At 46.1% G+C, this 17604-nt stretch overlaps 1 protein-coding gene across 3 annotated transcripts in view; it reads right to left on the reverse strand.

Moving 5' to 3' along the window:
- Positions 1-4986: 4986 nt before the first annotated feature.
- The window catches only part of WDR37 (WD repeat domain 37), a 54883-nt gene continuing 42265 nt past the window's right edge, over positions 4987-17604 (reverse strand). For all 3 annotated transcript variants that reach the window (XM_021690901.2, XM_044915556.1, XM_021690900.2), the window contains exons 12-14: positions 11600-11734; positions 11024-11138; positions 4987-7803 (exon numbers count right to left, since the gene is read on the reverse strand). In XM_021690901.2, the coding sequence (XP_021546576.1) occupies positions 7672-7803; positions 11024-11138; positions 11600-11734 (382 nt within the window). In that variant the 3' untranslated portion in view covers positions 4987-7671. The remainder of the gene's footprint in view (positions 7804-11023; positions 11139-11599; positions 11735-17604) is intronic.

Here is a 17604-nt window from a genome sequence, read left to right on the forward strand (position 1 = left end):
CCACACCAGCTTTATTTGTGACAGCCAAAAATTGAAAACAACCCAAGTCTCCATCAACAGGGATGTGGATAAACAGATGTGACGCATCCGTACACTGAAACACTCAGCTGTAAAAAGGACGGAATAAGACATGCAAGAACATGACTTAACCTCAAACAGCTTTTGTGGAAGAAGACAAAAATCAGTACCTACTATAGAAGTGAATTTATATAAAATTGTAGAAATGGAAATTAACCTTAGTGACAGAAAGCGGACCAGTCAGTGGTCATGAGGGATGGGGTCCATAGGGGCGGGAGGGAGGAAATGCAGAGGTATGAGCAAATCGGTGACAAATGAATTATCTTGATTGTGGTGATGACTTCATGGGTGAATATGTCAAAAGTCATTACACTTTACAATATATGCGTTTGGTGTAGATTATGTCAATTATGCCACAATAAAGCTGTTCTTAAAAAGAGAAAATAAATTAGCTTCACGTAACACTTAGGGATTGATTACAAAATATATATAATTACTTTTGTCGCTGCAAAAGAAAAAATAAAGTTTACAGTAGAATACTTTATTTTTTTATTTTTTATTTTTTTATTTAGGGGACAGGGAGCCTGAGCTGAGCATGGAGACTGACACAGGGCTCGATCTCACAACCCCAAGATCATGACCTGAGCTGAGACCAAGAGTTGGATGCTCAACCGACTGAGCCACCCAGGTGTCCCGATTTTATTATTTATTAAAAATTAATTCAGAGCTAGAAGACATCTGTAATGCACATGCACTGTAAAAAATGATTATATTTTTAAGCAAACATACCCAAACTTATCCACCTAGCCAAATAAATGCTGCTTCCCCCAAAACACAGACTGTGAGAATAAATGTTCTTATTCTGGTATGTGGCCATTACGCAACACAACTTTTGGACCGTCTCCTGGATCTGAAATTACTTCAGTCCCAGCTTATGAGCAACATAAGAAAGCTACTTTTATTGTTTTATGATCACACCTGGTAAATGAAATCTTTATTACATTTCCCACTTTAAAGCTAGGATTTCCAAAATGTATTTGAAAACAACACAATTTTGACACAGTGTAACACGGCCTTTTTACAATTTCCTTAGCAAGAATTTTTTTCAAGAACATTATCTTGGAACAAAATTGGCTTTGTCTTTCCCATGGAACATACACACTGAAAAATCAGTCATTGTAGAAAAATAAAACTACATGTTTGTAAGTGGAAAAAGAGCTAATATCTGAAGTGAATAAAAAGCCTGACCCTGACATTGGCAAAAATATTGAAGTCCCCTCTGTTATCATCATGCTATCGTCCACCTTTGCAACAGCACACACCTCCTCCGTAGTGTTTCTTATATTTATGTTATTACTTAACTGTATAATATGAGACACATTAACAAAATAGCTGTAAATATAAGTTATGAAGTGTGAATACTGGAACAGAATTTGGCATCCACCATCCCAATCAGGAGCTGGACACTACTCACTCAGTCTGGGCTCTTCCCCGCCCCGCCCTCACCTCCCGCATCGCACTCCACGCCTGGCCCACAGAACACCATGCAGAATCGGGAGTTTTCACTCCCATGTTCCAAAATACATGACCCTAACTGTGTATGGGGATTCTTACTCGAGCTCTATAAAAATGGTGTTTCACTCAACACTATGTTACCAAGATCAACAATCGCACAGTCCTGTGTGGTCCATTCATTTTTACTGTTGTATTTCATGCACAGACGTGCCACCATTTAGGCCACAGCCTCTGTTGATGGTGCTCGGTGGTTTCTCGTGTGCCCCAGGGCATGTCCTGACACCCTGCAGCTCTCAAACTGGACAGCAGAACCACACGCAGGGGCTCGCTCCAAATGCAGACTCGTGCGTCGCACCCCTACCCTCAGTCACTGGCTCTGTGGCCAGAAGTCTTCATTGCAACAGACATGCATGGTCTCCACACATCACACTTAAAAAACCATGTTCTACATAGACCCCTCGTGATTGCTGGAGCAAGGGGGCACTCACACATTCAGACTCACAAGGTCGTGCTTTCCAATTTGCTGTTATTATTTTATATCCAAACCAATAGTACATATAAGTTCCAACAGTAAATGCTTGACAGTGCTTCCCAAATCTAATAGTTGTGAAACTGTCTTTCATTTGGGCCTTAATTTTCCTTTTTTTTTATTCCTATATTTATTTCTTTGCTGACTATTCAGGTTTCCCTTCAGGTGTCACAACACCTTCTGTGACACACCTATTCATGTCTGCTGCCAATTTCCAATTCTCCTTTGGAAACATGGTATTTTGTTTTTACTATCCTGGACATCAGTGCTCTGTGGATTATATACATGCAACTAACACCTGTGCTTTCCGTTTCACCTCTTCTAAGCTGTCCTATAGGGCTACAAATCTTTACCTTCAACGTAGTTGAATGTATCAATCTTTTCTAGTATGGTTAATGCATTTTTGGAGTTGTTTAATAAACACAAAATCATATAAATATTCTCTTAATTTTTAAAAAAGTTAGTGTTTTTCCTTTCACGTATGAGGCCTGAATTATCTTTGGTGTGAGGTAGGGATCGGATTCGCTCCTTGTTCCATATGGGTAACTAGTAACACTAGAACCATTAACTACACAGACCACTTTCTTCCCACTGACTTGTGGCTCTATGAGCTGAAATACTTCACATTTTCATAAATGCTTGAATCAATCTGATCTCTTTCTAACCTCACTGGTCAATTCCTCCATCCCAGTGCCAATCCCACATTCTAGCTGCTACAGCCCTGCCAGGCTTAAGGGAAACCCTGCTTTCTTCTCCCTTCCCTCCTCCTGTTTTCTCGGTATCTCATCAACCCCGGCCTTTGCTTCAAATAAATTTAGGAATCAGATGTCCAATTCCACAAAAAAACTCTGGGGTGATTAGCATTGGAACAGCATCAAATCTACTTGGCAATATGGGGAAAACTGACATTTTTACAATATTACTTCTTCCTATTAATGCATGATGGCCTCTCATCTTGTCTTTTTTAATGTCTTTGTTCAAGTTTTTAAGTATTTCCATGGATGATTTCAAGTCCCTTTATTTTTGTCAGATTTTCCCCACGAGGTACCTTTTATAAAGTTTTTGTTGTTAGCATAAAGTGGGAACTTTTCAAATACTGGGTGATCTACTTTGATGGTTCCAAAATTTTAAACCCACAAAACACTAAAAAATTACTTCTGCTCCAGTTACTTACCACACTTCCCAACTCCCTTACAGAAACCACTTTTAATCATGTCTTCTATCTTTTCAAAGTTTTTTTTTTTCCTTTGTGGTTACCCTTGAAATTTTACTATATGTATTTAACAAAGACAAAAAGTTAAAATTGTGATTCCCCAGCCAAACAAAAATAGAAATTTAAACCAGTACCTCCAGACATTGCTGTATGTAGGTATGTCGGCATTTTGTCCATTTTGACAGCCCTCCTCTGTGACTTTTTCTTCCTACAGCATTCTCAAGAAGGTGCATTAGAGAAGCAGCACTGGTGAAAACCATCCTTGTTTATCAGACTCATTCTTGAGAGAGAGCTTCGCTGAGCTCACCAATCTGACTTCTTCCTCTCAGTACTCTGGAGCTCAGACAAAGCGACTGTGGAGAGAGACAGACTTCTGGTTCTGGTTCCAAAACTTCCAAGAGAGGGTTTGGTAGAGTGCAAAAAGACTGCTCGGAGTGAGCGGACTCAGTGCCAAGTGTTAGAGAGGTGCTCTCTTTGGTTCCTGACACCTCTGTCAACGTTCTGGCCTGGTTAAGCCTCCCCTCTTCAGAGGATGCCTCCTGGGCCCACAAAGCCCACAGGCATCACCTGTGCCTCACAGAGCTCTCAGAGCTGGAGATCTGCCTATTCTCGTTTCATTTCGACCAAAAGCTGCTTAAAAATGTTTTCATAAAATTAATTTTAAATTACTCAACATTTTCATAGGATTTCGTTCTCAGCTTCTTCCCATCATCATATGGATTATATATCACACATTGCATATAATAATTGAGGTGTTCCCAGTTTCTGAAGTAATCTAAATTTATTAAGGGAAACCAGAAAATCTATGCATAGTAAACAAGACACATTTTGGTAACATTATGACGAAATTATAGCAATATAAGTTTCGCCTTTGTGATTCCTTTTTTTTTAATATTTATTTAAGTAATCTCTACATCTAATATGGGCCCGAACTCACGACCCTGAGATCAAAAGTCGCGTGCTCTTCCAACTGAGCCCACCTTCATGATTCTTTATGCTAACAGATGAACTTTTAAAATGTAACTGAAGATGTAATTGTGAAATGTGGACAATAATCACAGGTTTCTAAAGACTAAGGTAAGAAAAATAAGTAATCAGTGAATTTCCACCCTCTGGGGACTGAATAAAGGCAGTGAGCCCTACCAGTCTCAAGAGGGTACCCTGGCAAGCTATGTATGAACATCTGAGGTTCCTGCACCCGCCACGACGCTCTGCTCATGGGGTAGGAACGAATGGTGAACAAGCAGCCACCACCAATTCAGACGCATATTCTCTCACAGGGGATGACCAGGGCCTACTTTCTGCAACTGCAATTTTTAAAACTTTCGAACAAGCTTAACTATAGTAAGAACAGGACAAGCGTCTTATGAAACTCTGAGGAACTTTGACAAGCACCTGCATTATATCACATTGTTAACTCCCTCCAGAAATTGTCGGGGCAGTGATGCCGGAATGGAGAAGCATAATTACATGTCACTTAACATTAGCCTGACAGACAGACAGGAAATAGAACACAACCGATCTTTTAAGTCTAAAGTTAAAATTTTTCAAGTGGGCAGTTCTATAATTTGTTTGATTTCTACATCACTGTGGTGTTTAGTAGCTGTTAACAATATTTCATCAAAGCAAAACATTTAAAAAAAAATAAGTAAAATAATAAAAAAAAAGAGAGAGTCCTAATAAAATAAAACTTTGACAATAGTTATTACAGAATGTGGATTTTTAATGAATTTCATATTGCAATGAAGATAATCAACACTTAAAAACAATTACATCAATACAATAAAAACACTTGCTTCTACACAACACTTATAAATGTATACTTCCCCCCCAAAGAAACTTGTTTTTCACAGATTTAAGCAATAAATGATTTACATAGGATTCTTCAAATTCCAAAATATGTACAGAATTTTTGTCTCTCCAGAAACTGATGTGCAGTGGTTTGAGAAAGAGTGCTGTTCTGTCCGACAACATAGTTCTTACGAGATTCTCTATCAATACACATTTTCCAGTTACCACACATTTTCCTTCCATTATTAAATGAAATTCTGGACATGTGAGCACATAGGACAAAACCACTCTCATTTCCAAACACTATTTCAGATGAGATCCCGTGTGGCTGATCACATGGCTTAATTCCAGCCACACAGGTACATCCATGCACACAGACTCACACACATTCACACACGCACACACACCCATGCACACACATGCACTCCCTATCCCAAATCTCCATGACTCCTGAAAACACCACCACCAAGGCCACAGTGGCAGCTGAACGGAACCATGTCCGAGGACAACGCGGTGGTTAGCAGTAGGGTATCCTGCTCCTGGGAGTGCGCACAAACACCATGAGGCCCATGCCCCGTGGAGAAGTGAGGAGGGAGGAGGCTGGCCCCTCCTGCTAGCGAGAAGGTCAGCAGCTGCTGGACACAGAGGGCACTAGTCTGCAGAGAACTGAATAGCATCAAAAATGTTGAGTTAAAAGCTTCAAATTTTTTTAATCTGGCAGAGATCTGGTTCTTAAGTTTGATTTCGCTATGTTTGTATACATTTTTCAATGCTCCTAACAATGATTCTAAGACACTCAGACATTCAAATTAAAATACAACAGGAGCCCAAGAGTGTGGACGCACAGCTCAGCGTCCGAAGTCACCAGCGCTCTGCCGGGTCGGCAGGGGCTGGACGCTGACGTTCTGGCCCACATTCTCAGGTGTGGTGTGGGGAGATGCCAGGCTTTGGAAAAAGAGCTGCTCTGAAGCATTTGTTGTTTGTCCTCTAGTCTTTAGTCGGCAACCTCAGCCCTAACTACATCATGACGAGTTTTTCCTGGCCCTTCTTCCCTTCCACACTGTAAGTCATTTCAGAATCGTTCCAGATAATTCAGGGCTGAAGCTCCTAAGATGAGCTACCGCACACAGTACCTGAGCAAAAGGAGCCTCAAGAGAGGCGCATTCACACAGGACTGAGGACAGCCCACACACTCTGCTCACACCACACCCTGCCAAACGGCACTCCACCAGCAGTCACCACTGGGAGGTGGGGGGCACCCATGATCGTTGCCACTGTTCCCCTCTGGGCCTCTCCAAGCAGACACATTCAAAGTATTAAAATGAGAAGGGCAGTACATGGAGATGGCTCTTTATCAAAACTGTAACTGAGCAAGAAACATGAACTCACAAACACCAGACAACAGTAACTCCTAAGAAGGCAAGAGTGACAGGCTCGCCCAGGCAGCGGGAGGACTGGCGCTGAGAGGTGTCCCAGCTGCCGAAACAGGAGCATCCTGTACCCTGCGAAGCATGGTTTCCGCTACCACCTTGTCAGCTAATGCAAGAGCTTTTGTCCTCAGGATACATTTGCTATGATTGTCTTTCTTGCCTTCTGAACTGAATTCGGCAGTCAAAAGTGCTCTAGCTAGGCATCAGCGAGACTCCCACGTTTTCCAAATACATTGATTTTTGAGGTAGTACTCATTTATTTGCATTGTTGGCTCTCAAACACCACCAAGGAAGTGAACCCATTTAGAAATACGCAAACCAAAGTGTAGAAAATAAATAAGGTTTTGTTTTCAGGTAGCAGGCAGGGCCTTCTTTATAAGTTCAAGTCACATTCACTGGATAAGTCATTTGAAACTTCTAAAAACTGTTTATAACCATAGCTATAAACTAAAGTGCTTTAAATTTTGCTTAATATCTGAAATCAGTGATTAGAATCGTATTTTTGAATTTGCTAATATGAGACCTCAGGAGATTGAAATGATTTTCTATAAAAAGAGCAGAAACTTTTCCTTTTCAAAAAAAAAATCTTTCCAAATGTTGCAAAGTTGGCGTTTTGTTTTTAACTTCTCAATTCCAGGTAAATTTTACACAACTATACCAGAATACAGAGTTGAAGCTGAACTACACCACAGCACATGCTAAACCCTCAGACGGAAGTAAACATGAGATCTCCCATCACGCCTGCCAATCGCCAGCCAATGCAGATGCAGCTCCGTGACCTTCCCGGGACAAGGTAGATATGTATGATGATTCCAGAAATGCCACAGACTGCTTACGCCTCACAGTAAGTACACAGGTTCACACTGAACTCACGCAAACGTAATGCCCTCCTGTCATCTGTCAAACACCAGGAACTCACAACACACAACGTGCTACAGGGAAGGGGGCTTCAGTCCACTGACCAGAGGGTGCCAACACACACACAAGACGAAAATAAAGACATGTGACCATACATTTTGCTGTACATTTCATGCAAGCTCGGCACAATGAGAAAAGAACATACAAACCACCCTTTCCAGGGTGCAACTCTCACAAAAAGGGCTTGACGAGTAGGAGAAAAGCGACACCAGTCCATAGGTCCATGGTGAACTACACAGCTAAGGGCGCCGGCGACCTTATTTCTCTTGTAACAATGCAGGAATGTTGATGTTCCAGCCAATGGCTTGCCTGTCAAACCCGCAGGTGAACAGATTGCACATGGGGTGGTCCTCACTCCACGCCGAGCAGCACACCATTCTTCTGTGGCCCTATTTCCAATCACACAAACCAGAATTAGTATATTATTCCTGAAGCACACATGCCATAAAACCTCAGCCAAATTAACAACTACACCACGACAGAATGGAAAGAACACCACTTAAGGAGCAGCATTAGTCAGAGTGAGCCAGAAACACTGTGCATGTGCCGTGGGGGAGTGGAGGCGAAGAGAGTGGCGTCAGAACACATGACGAAGTCAGTGAGATTCACACCTACACCATTCCGGGGTTCTTTAAAAATGAGTAGGATTACAGTCAGAAAAAAAGAGTAAATGATGAATTTGAAGTTTTTTAATGAGGCTAGATGACATTTGGGAATATATTAAATGAAACTCATTTAAAGACCTCAAAGATCATTGTAACAAATAACTGCCTCAGGTAATTAAGGACCCAGAAAAACATATCTGGAACCAAATAAAACAAGGATAAAATAAATGGCCCTCCCAAGTAAATTCCTGCCACCTTCAGAATTCCAGCTATGGAAAAAATTACTGCAAAATATCAGCAAAGTTTATAGTGGGATATCCCTAGTGCATATGTACAGAGATACGAACAGCGCCTTAGGACACGAGCATATGTTCCAGATTAACGTGGTCGGTCTAATATGCTGCTGTTACTATAGCAACACACAATAAAGTACAGGAAGCAGAATTAAGAAAAGCTCACAGAAATTCAATAAGTAAAACAAAACACTCAAAAGAATGACACAAAAGTTCCCTCCACTAACCCTTCACATGTGAACAGTGCTATCTACACATGTGAGAGAGACAACAACAGGCCACAGAATAAAGGTATTGCAAATGCAAGCCCACATCACAAAGGGTTTCAAGAGCAACCTTCTATCACTTCTCTGTTAAGAACCCAAGGAGAAAGAGTGAACAACACATCTGTTAACTTGTAGTAAATTCAAGAGTCTGCGCAGGAACCAATTAAAGATGATCAATCAACTCAAGGCATTCATGGTAGAAAGCAAATGGGTGTGTGGAAGAGACCCTGTGGCACTCAGAACAATGGTCTGTACGAGCAGCTCGCCCAGGACGGAGCTGGAAGCCAGCTCGGGTTTGGAGTCCAGCCTCCCATCTCCCGTGGATTGCCTGCGTGCGTGGGGACATGCGTGGGGCACACATCCAAAGAGGTTCTGTGGGCACATGTGTTCTGAAAATGCCACGCACCCACCCAGGGTCATGGCACGCATCCCGGACAGGGTGCTGCACGCCCACCCCAGGACCCTGTGTCCTTGCCATAAACCTCTGACACCGCGCACAGAACCTCCCCGCTCAGTCTCTCCTAGCACTCTACAGAGCTCGCCTCGCTTGAAACCCACTTTTGGGAAATGCCACACACACTCTCCCCAAAGTAAGACAGCTTTATACTGTTAGCCACCGTCACTCTCACTACCAGGGTCAAATACGGGTTGCTGTTTTCTCTGCCTCCAATCCGTCAGCTGAAGGAAGCCGGGGTGATACAAGCCAGGGATTTCCAGCTGGGGTTCTGTGACGCTGAAAACCATGTTTGTGTCTCAGAAGAGGCATTACAAGCTCAGAATGAACTGAAATGTTATTCACTACTCTTAAAAATAACTATTTAACACACCACTTTAAAAGGGTATAAATCCAAGCACAACAAATTCTACAGTTTCAACAAGGCTGAAATCACCTCAGTGGAATTAGTAGCACCGAGAACCTCTCTTGCAGAAAATCTTGTCAAAGTAGTGAGGTTCCACACCCACAACACGGTGCTGTGTTTCAGGGGCAGACCTCCCATGCGGCAGGGCACGTCAGGAAGAGAAGCCATCGTGTTAGCCATGCCGCGTGGGCGGCACACCCAAGACTCTCAGCAGGACCCAAGCATGAAAAATTCCCTTTGTTAGCGGGTGTGAAGCTCTTATCAGGTAATCTAATTTCATGAGTAGGTTCGATGATGTGTACTCAAAAGTTCAATAACCCGCTTCCAACAATACATGTACCAGCCCTAAAAGGGGAGAACAGATGAAACAATCCCGTCTTAAGGGCAGAGGCCTTTCACAGAAAGTCGGTGCCACTTAAAGAAAAGTCGTTGCCCCGCTGACAGCAGAGCCCCCGCCAGTCGTCCTCCGAGACCACCCTCAGTCGAGCGTTCCTGAAGCCACACCCCGCACAGGGCCGCCTGATGGTCACTGTCCGTGAGGCTGCACACGAGGAGGACACGGGGTGTCTCCACGAAGGCCAGCAGAGCTGTGGCCATCAGCAGCAAGGGTGGCGGGCGCCAGGGGGCACAGACACACTGACGGCAGGGTCAGGGGCCGCCCGAGGGTACTAGCTCGCCCACACAGCTGTGTGCCACAGCGACACAGAAAACACCAAAGGAAACAAAGGAGAGGGGCCGCGGGGTGAGGCTCCCTCAAGCACCAAGCCTGCAGAGACACTGCTCCCACAGAAGGAGCCAGCCTCTCCCACTTCCAGTGGCCCAGGAACGATCTACGCCCAGGGGCCCAGGTGGCCCTCAGAGATCCCGCATCAGCAGGTGTGAGCTGGTGCCACGAGCACCAACCAGTTCTCAGCACACGGAGACACCGTGGCGGGCGGTCCAGCCAGCACAGCGGACACTGGGCCGCTCCCGGTGCATCGTCTGAGCTGTATCTACATGGGGTCCCCTTGTCCTGGACCTGCCATGGAAAGGTGTCTTCTGGTTGTGGGTGGAGGTGGGTCCACACCACGGCTTCTGCGTCACCACATTCAGTACTCCTCACCTAACACCCTTCCGGCTCCATACTTTCACTTGCCAAGATCCGAGTCTACTTTCCAACGTGGAAACCACTACTACACACGCAAACAGCTCCGCAAATCAGAGTGAGGAACTGAGTGTGCAATCTCATTGACGTTTTTAAAAAACGTGACACTCTCAGTTGAGGTATTGGGAAACAGTTTCAAATTTAAATTTTATGAGCTCTAAATACAGATCAAGTATTTCCAACGAAAATCTAGCATCCAAAGATAATAGGAAAACAAGAATGTAAAACTCTAATATTGTTATATTGATTATAGTTGAAATTATATTATCTCGAGTATATCAACATAAATTAAATACACTACTAAAATGAATTTCTCTTTTTTTTAGAAAACGTAAAAGGATGTGGGGCTCACAGTCTATTTCTGTTAGTGGTGACCTAGGACACAGACTCCCAGTTGTCCCTAAGGCTCTCTGCCAACACACATATCAAGAGCACAGTTACCTGCCGGCTGCTCCGGGGAAGTCGTGCTAGCCTCACACCTGACATGTCGAACAATCTCACTTGTCGGTTGTCATGCGGGAGGGCAATAATTTTTTGGCCAACGCATACATTGATCCTGCAAAGAAGAGATAAAAGTGGGTTACACACAAAGCGGTGACAGCATGCGTGTCTCAATTTACAGAGCATCACGCAGGAGACTCTACACCATTCACATTTCCAAGGAAAACACATGAGCAAACCACAGGTACCATCCGTCGGCAGCATCAGAATGCAGAGACCACATGACTCACACGTAACGTGCACACGCTACATAGCAACTCAAACACAGCCCTACAGGTGGCCCATTCTTAGCCCACGAAGCTCACTTTACCAGCCGGATTTTATACTTACATTTCAGCATACAGGAGATATGAAAATATGCATTAGAGGATCAATAAAAAATATTACCCCCCCAAAAACATACTTCCCCAGAAGTCTAAGCTGCTTTTCCAAGGATCTATTAAACACTAACTTTATATGAATAAGACACCACATTATAATCCACCCTCTCAAGGCACAACAAACAGCTCCCTTCACCTGTTGATGGCAGAGTCTGTGCGAATCGTCGCAATGGGAGACCTCATATTCCTTAAATCCCAGACCTTCACGGTGCGGTCATCACTGCCCGAAACAACATTATCTCCCACGGTGAACACAGCAGAGGTCACAGTGCTGCAAGGAAAGGGCATAGGTTCAGAAGATCATCAGGAAGTCTCAGGGTACAGACACAAGTCCTCTCCACCCATGGATGAGCACATGGTCTCGCTGCCAGAGACCCTGATGAGGCAGGAAGGAAGGAGACTGGAGACGCGGAAGCCGAGGGTTCTCTCTGCTAACTGCTGTAAGAGTAAACATAAGCACACCCAACTTCTCAGCACACTAGAAAACTAGTCCATTCTATTCTGTTCCACCTTCTCAGGCAATGGAGTGAAGAGAAGCTACCAGAAGACATGGATTACACAGAACCTGCCAAACGTCTATATACTCACACCTGACACCAGAAGATTAAGGGAAAAAAATCCATGCCAACTTTCAGTTTAACCAGAACACTGGAAAAAACTTATTCCTTTAACTCAACCACCACCACCACCACCAGCTTAAAAATGTGCAAAGAGGGGCACTTGGGTGTCTCAGTCAGTTAAGCGTCCGACTGTTTTAGCTCAGGTCATGATCTCAGGGTCTTGGGATCCGGCCCGCATTGGGCTCCACACTCAGCGGGGAGTCTGCAAGAGATTCTCTCTCCCTCTCCCTCTGCTCTTCCCCCACTAACACATGCACTCTCTCTTTTCTCCCTAAAATAAATAAATAAATCTTAAAAAAAAAAAAAATTGGGGCGCCAGGGTGGCTCAGTTGTTAAGTGTCTGCCTTCGGCTCAGGACCCCGTGTCAGACTCCCTGCTCCGTGGGAAGCCTGCTTCTCCCTCTCCCACTTTCCCTGCTTGTGTTCCCTCTCTCACTGTGTCTCTGTCAAATAAATAAATAAAATCTTAAAAAAAAAAAGTGCAAAGAACTTAAATAGACTTTTCTCCAAGGAAGATTTATGAATGCCCAAAAAGCCCATGAAAAGACACTCAACATTACTGATCATCAGGGAAATGCAAACCAAAACCACAGGATCCCACCTCACACCCACTAGAAGGCCTACCATCAAAAAAAAAAAAAAAAAAAAAAAAAACAGAACACAAGCATTGGTGAGGACGTGGAGAAAGGGGAACCTCGTACACAGCTGGTGGGAATGCAAGCTGGTGCAGCCCCTCTGGAAAACAGTATGGAGGTTCCTCAAGAAGTTAAAAATGTAGCTACCCACCATTGGCAATATATCCTACAGAAAGTACCTTGAAGAGCTATCTGCGCTCCTGTGTTCACTGCAGCTCTACTCACAGCAGCCAAGACAAAGGAGCCACCTAAGCGGCTGTCCACAGACAAATGGATAAAAAAGATGTGATGTGTATATAAACAATGGGATCTCATTCAGCCATAAAAAAGAAGGAAATCCTGCTGTCTGTCACAACGTGGACAAACGTGGAGGTCACTGAGACCCGAGAGGGACCCACATGTGACGCACAGAGAATGGGGAGAGGGGGAGGGTAAGCCCAGAACTTCAACCTGACGACGCCCCTGAATTCCCTATTCCAAACACAAAGGGCAATGTGAGGGCTGGCCTGGAAACGAGGTTGCTGCGCCCAGGTGCAGGGGCCACCACAAGCTCTGAGGACTTCAACCACAAACAGGGCCGTGCAGACGCCCGGGGCTTCTCCGTAGACTCTCGTTCTCAGGGGGTTGTGAGCATTCTGCTACATTAATGAAAAAAGTCTCCACAAAAGACCGCCTCAGCTTATGTTAATGAAATGCTGAAAGACATTAGGTCTTTAACAAATCACAATCCTGACAGGTACTGTAGTGCATCAAAGGGAAAAGCTGGTGAGGGGGCAATCGTTCTGAAGGCACCCTCAGACTTGGGTCCCACGGGGAAGTGGCTGAGCCACGACCGCTCACTGGAAAAGCTCAGACTCTGCCCAACTCCAGCCAACTCATTTATCTTGTCGCCGAGAGCAGCCGAGCATGTGCTTCCAGCTGACAGCGCGGTACCTTCTCGCCGCACACCACTGCCTGGTCTGGAACATTCCACTCCCTCCGTGGGTCTCAATCAACGGAAAGACTGTAATGCTAGCACTCCTCATTAGGACGAACAGCTGTCTTCCCAGTCACACAGAGACACAAAACTGTTTTGCATAACAATCTGCTGGAATTTCACAGCTCAGGAAAAAAACACATGATGTGGAAAATGCTAAAGCAGTGCACTTTCCTGGCCCCGCGTCAGAAACCGACTGCAGAGCTTCCCACAAACAAGTCCTACTTTTACGCAAGAACAGACCGGAGGAGCAAGCACTCTGGACACACAGACACCTGGGGAGCAGGGGCACCCTCTCCCTCCACACACACACCAGAGCCCCCTTGGAAAAGCGTCTCCAGGGAGAGGTCAGTGTGGCTTTCTCACTCTGGCCTGTCAACCTGGCAAGTACACAGCCACATTCACAGAAAAGGCCACGTTCAACACGTCCGTGGCCCACCCGCGCCGGCACAACACACAGAGCAGGGCTTTCAGACCAGCCGACCAGACTCACTCACACACCTGCACAGAAGACACAGACAGTGACTGCGCGTCTGGGTACATCGTCACGTGGCCACAGTCCTCTCCGACCACCACTTCCCAGTGTGTTCCATCAACTACACTTGTAACCGACGACACAAGTCTCCAGGCAGCCACACTAACACGGAGGGTCCCAGAGAGGGCACTCGCCTCGGTCCTGCCTGCCCCGTGTGCCTCTCAGAGCGCCGACGGCGCACGGCGGCCTGTGTCTTCAGATCTCAGGCGCCTGAATGAGAAAACGAAAACTCTTCTCCAAATGAAACACCCTTCTGAACATTGCTCCATGGCTAACTCTCACAAAAGCAGGCCCTGAGATAAAAGACATTCAAAGGAAAAGTTACACTTGTGTCACACGTGATTCTTTTTCAGGATTTAAATCTGAAGCGCTCCCTGGAAAAAGAAGTTACAGCAGCAGGAGCTCAATATTCCAGCCTGGTGACACTGCTCCGTGAACCTCCCTCTACGGCATAACGGACAGATGCCCCATCTGCGCCACCGGCAGGACCGAGCGACAGAACCGCTCTCTCCCCAGGGTTCTAGTCCCCTCGATGGGCCAGGCCTGCTTGGTGTGAGAGCGTGCGCCACCACGAAGAATGTACACAGCACACATCTCGGCGGGGCAGTGATGGTCCTCGCTCTAACCGCACACGTGCAGTTCTCAGGCAGCGTGAGTGTGACGGGCCGCTGAGACCTGCTGCGGCGAAGACCTGTGCCGAGGCTTCAGAGAAGCTTCTGCCACCACCAGGGTCACCCCCCCACCCCGGAGACGGCTCCTGAGTGGCTTCGGGAATGTGTCAAACAACACTTAGTTCACCTGGCTAAATCCTCCTCCTTGGCATTTGATTAACTGAATTAAGAAGGTTATTCAAAGAGGATAGTTCCACACAACCTGATTTAAAAGGGAGACAGAAAAGTTAAATTTAGTAAGATTTACAGGGTAACCTCATGCTTATAATAGAAAGGGTCAAGACTCTGATTTCCTTTCTGTGAAGTCTGGTCGCTATTTCATTCTTCCTCTTTTTTTTCCCCTTTCCTTCAGATTTTATTCATTCATTTGACAGAGAGTGAGCAATAGCACAAGCAGGGGGAGGAGCAGAGGCAGAGGGAGAAGCCGACCCCTCACGGAGCAGGGAGCCCAATGCCGGGTTCGATCCCAGGACCCTGGGATCATGACCTGAGCTGAAGGCAGATGCTTAACTGAGACACACGGGCACCCATTTCACTCTTCTTAAACAGTGTTAACAGCCAACCATAATTAAGTTTTGAATATTTGTAATTACATCAACAATTGTGGCAAAATCGGAGGAATGTATTCCATTTAAATTAGGTAAAGAATGATCTCCCTCAGGTTTTAACAAGCTAACTGTTCATTCCCTTGGTTTCTGAATGTAACTTCGCTGGTTACATGCTAATCAACTCACCGCCAAAGTCACCGTTACGTGATTCTGTGTATAAAAACTGGGAAGTGAAGAATTTAAAAGGATTCGTTTATTTAAATCTTCCAAAAGGAAAACTTTTACATCCGCTTTGAAAGTAATAGGATATAGACAAGCCCTACTCATAAGAATAATCAGGAAAATTAAAGTCGGAAATGTATTAGGAGCCATAAGATTTTTACTCTCAAATACATTAGGAGATTAGCCAAAAACTGCAACATCAAAGAAAGATCTGGTGTTTTCCCGAAAACGCCCCAGACGGCAGCAAGCCCAACCCTGGGTCCGTGGTGACCTGCCACACATGCAGGAAGGTCCCTCTTCTTCACTGGTTATGGGAGAGGCTGACGTGGACGTCCCTAGTGCCAGACTAGGGGTGACGGCCCCTCAACACTGGACTGCAGGTGCTGGGGGCCCTCGTGGCCCAAGGACTGCGTGCAAGTGTGCTTCAGAACCGGGAGTGTGCATGTGCCTGGCCAAATTGGCACGGGCTACATGGAAGATGACATGTGTGACATGCAGATATGTGCACACGGATGTGCCAGCATGCCCACCAGAAGGGACGCTGGCTGCATGGAACATGGAATACGTGTGCACGTGAGCATTAAACAAGCCAGAACCAAGCTCACACCGACACCGAAGAGGCTGCTACCTCAGCCACTCTGATGAACAAGTGTCCTGTAATCAGGGTTTTGATTTACTCACTGAAGGAGCCTGAGGGGGCAAGAAACACTTGGCACCAGGGAGCACCCATGGCTCCCACACCCAAGCAAGGACAGCGACGGAAAACCCCAGGTCATGCTGAAAGGCCAGAGTTAGCTATTATCACAGTCTTCTGACTCCCCGCATCTTCTATTCACATGGGAGACTGACCCGAGCGACAGGCACCGTCTGTGCCTGATCATCTGAGGACTGACTCTCCGGGGGTCCTGGTGCTCACGGGCCCAACAGGACAGGTGCTGCCCTGGACTGCGGACCACAGCCGCACATGAGCTGTCACAGTCACGGGGGTGGGGGCTGCCACACACACAATGGGAAAATACTTTTATTCCTTCGGTTTACTAAGCCTTAGCCAGACTAGACTCCCTTAAGCAAAGGTTCAGACCCTGTGGGGCATGGCCGAAGCTAGCAGCTCTCCAGGCTGCAAGTCCCAGTGCCCTGTCCTGTGTGTTAGGCAAGGAACCCAGGAGACCAATGGCTGGGGGGGAGGGGGAGGGGATGACTGCAATCGTGGACGCTGTTTCCACAGCGCGAAGTCTCATGGCCAGCTTGCCCACACACACACACACACACGGAATTCCACGGACGATCGTCACAATTACACCCTTGATGGTATTCGATTGTATCCAAGTCTGTGTGCTCCACGCTGGCCCCTGGGCAGCCAACCACAGCCACACTGACAGACAACCCGTTCCCCATGTGGCCCGTGTCAGTCATGCCCACTGGTCCAAGAAGTTCGAGCATGCTGCTCCCCAGCCTTCCCTGCAGGGACGCTTCATCAGACCGGGTGGGTAACAGCACGGAGTCTATATTCTCTGGGTTAAGTACCAGCACTCAACTCCATGGACTTTGCAATGAGTACTAACACTCAGCCCTGGAGGCTCTGGACTGAGTGCCGACATCTGGCTCAGTATGGGGCTCCAACAGCATGTAGAAAGCTGCTGAAAGTGTCCAAAGTCCCTCTCTGTACACACACACACACTTAAAATAGTCTTTTTAAAAAAGTTCTGGTCCTTGAGGGATTCTGGAGAAACCAGTCGGTGGAGCCTCTGAGGACAGAGGGAAATGGAGTGTTACTCCGCTCTGTCAGCAGCATCTGCACCCTGCGGGCCCAACAGCAAGGCTGAGTGCAAGCAAGCGCAGATCTGAGCAGGTGATCTGAGGCCCACCTGGGCCCGGCGTGGGCAGTCAGGGGCCAGGCGCACAGACCATGAGCACCACCATCTTCCAAAAGCAAGC

The sequence above is a fragment of the Neomonachus schauinslandi genome, chromosome 5, assembly GCF_002201575.2.
Source record: "Neomonachus schauinslandi chromosome 5, ASM220157v2, whole genome shotgun sequence".
NCBI classification, from domain to species: Eukaryota; Metazoa; Chordata; class Mammalia; order Carnivora; family Phocidae; genus Neomonachus; species Neomonachus schauinslandi.